Source organism: Aphanomyces invadans (genome assembly GCF_000520115.1).
Source record: "Aphanomyces invadans strain NJM9701 unplaced genomic scaffold supercont1.238, whole genome shotgun sequence".
NCBI classification, from domain to species: Eukaryota; Oomycota; class Saprolegniomycetes; order Saprolegniales; family Verrucalvaceae; genus Aphanomyces; species Aphanomyces invadans.
The window spans coordinates 10,130-11,969 of NW_008580383.1; the positions used below are offsets into that span (position 1 = coordinate 10,130).

Consider the following 1,840-nt stretch of genomic DNA (forward strand, 5'->3'; position numbering starts at 1 on the left):
TGGCATCATCTCTGGAGAATATCGAGCGCCAACTCGGCCTTGTTGACGAGTTCTGCTTGATGGCAGGGGCTAGGCTCAATCGCAACAAATGTAAAATGCTCACGTTGAACAGTAACCAAGGCATCATCGACCACCCCAGGTTGAACATGATACGTAGTGGAGTTCCCATCCGCTACTTGGGCATTCACCTCGGTCATCAGCTCACATCTCAAGTGCAGCTGAACTTGATACCTGACACGTTCTACCAGTCCTTCGTCACATGGGGCTGCAGGGCTCGTACGTTGCGTCGACGACGCCTTGTCGTCAACACCATGATCCTCTCGAACTATGGCACTACACTGCGGTCGTACCCGTGCCTACGGAGTTGCTGAGATGTGGCAGTCAATGGTAGCCAAGAACGTTCTGGGTCGGCGTGTTCGTCGCGAGGACAAGTATATAGCCCCCACAACTATGGTCTGGCCCATGACCGTTCAGTTGGTCTGCGAGTACCTCACATTCCGTCACAAATCCGAGCCCAAATGGTCCAGAGGCTGCAGCTGCTGGTCCGTTCGGGTCAGAATAACCAAGAGTTGTGGTCGATTCTTCCACGTGAACTGTGGAAGAGATGCGCAGGACCGTACTTCCGTCCCGCGCATTGGGACGTGTTGCTATATGCCCCAAACATTCGAAAGTCGCTACTCCAGCTGCCCGCACCTCCAACGTTTTGGTTGCAGGTGTGGTCTGAATGGGGGAAAATCCCCATCATTACTTTGTCGCCGATGCCGCCGACGCTGGAACAGCTCCTACACATTCTCCTTTGGCTCAACCGACACCCCTTGTTCTTTGTCCCCACGACCGACACCGACACGTGTCTAGCAATAACACTTCGCAGCCACAGAGGATGGTATCATCACCTGGCAGAGTGTGGCGTGCACACACTGCATGACTTTCTCACGCCGGACCGTCGATGGCCCTCTCGGGCGACCTTCGAGACCTGGATGGAAGCATACGTCGCAGTATACGACAGGCGCGAACTAAGACCGGTGTCGTCTGACCGGTTCTACGACTTAGTGACGTTGATTGCAACCCGCGTGTGGCATGCGACGGAGATTTCCTCGGTGGACCCCATCCCAGTTGGGGATGCCGAGCGCGCCCCCTTCACTCATCTGGTCAAGGCGGTTCTCTCCCCCCTTCGCATCTGGACCAAGCCGCTGATCAAACGTCTGAGTTTCCACGCCCCCCCCCCCGTTGATCAAACAACACCCCAAGTGCTCCGAATATCGAGCATCTCCCACACAACTGCAGAGGTATCTCAAGACGACAGTACGCCCGCTACTTAACCTCGCGCCGCCAGTTCAAGGCGACGTGTGGTGGCGTATGTTGTACCGGATGCTTCCCGTCAACTACTCTCTCATCTTCCTGCAAGCCCAATTACCCAACATTATGGAGTGCTCGTACCCGGGCTGTAGAGCCGTAGAGACGGCACGCCATGTTTTGGTCGAGTGCGGCGGTGTGAATGGAGTGTGGTCGTGGCATTCAGCTCCATGGAGACAGCTCAGTGTTTCATTTGAGTGGCGCTGTCTCTTCGATTTGGACCAGTGGGAGGTTAGCCCACGGTGGCTACACCTCGACGAAACCATTCGAAAGCTATGGGTACTCCTAGCTGCGGTTATTCTGCATGCTATGTGGACACACCGCAACAAAACGAGATTTGAGAACAAGCCACCGCCCTTTGCACCAGCAGTGCAGCAATCAACTCTCATCTCGTGGAGTGCTAGTGTTCGACGCTTGCTTCGACATCCTGCCGTCGACGATGTGGTGCGGCAGCAGATTGCGAGAGAGCTCTCTCTACTTGGCCGAC

At 55.4% G+C, this 1,840-nt stretch overlaps 1 protein-coding gene across 1 annotated transcript; it reads left to right on the forward strand.

Moving 5' to 3' along the window:
* Positions 1-977: 977 nt before the first annotated feature.
* H310_15233 (hypothetical protein) lies at positions 978-1,319 on the forward strand (the record flags this gene model as incomplete). The annotated part of the gene is made up of 1 exon (XM_008883220.1): positions 978-1,319. One exon carries the CDS (start codon positions 978-980, stop codon positions 1,317-1,319), a length of 342 nt encoding a protein of 113 aa, XP_008881442.1.
* Between the last annotated feature and the right edge of the window lie 521 nt (positions 1,320-1,840).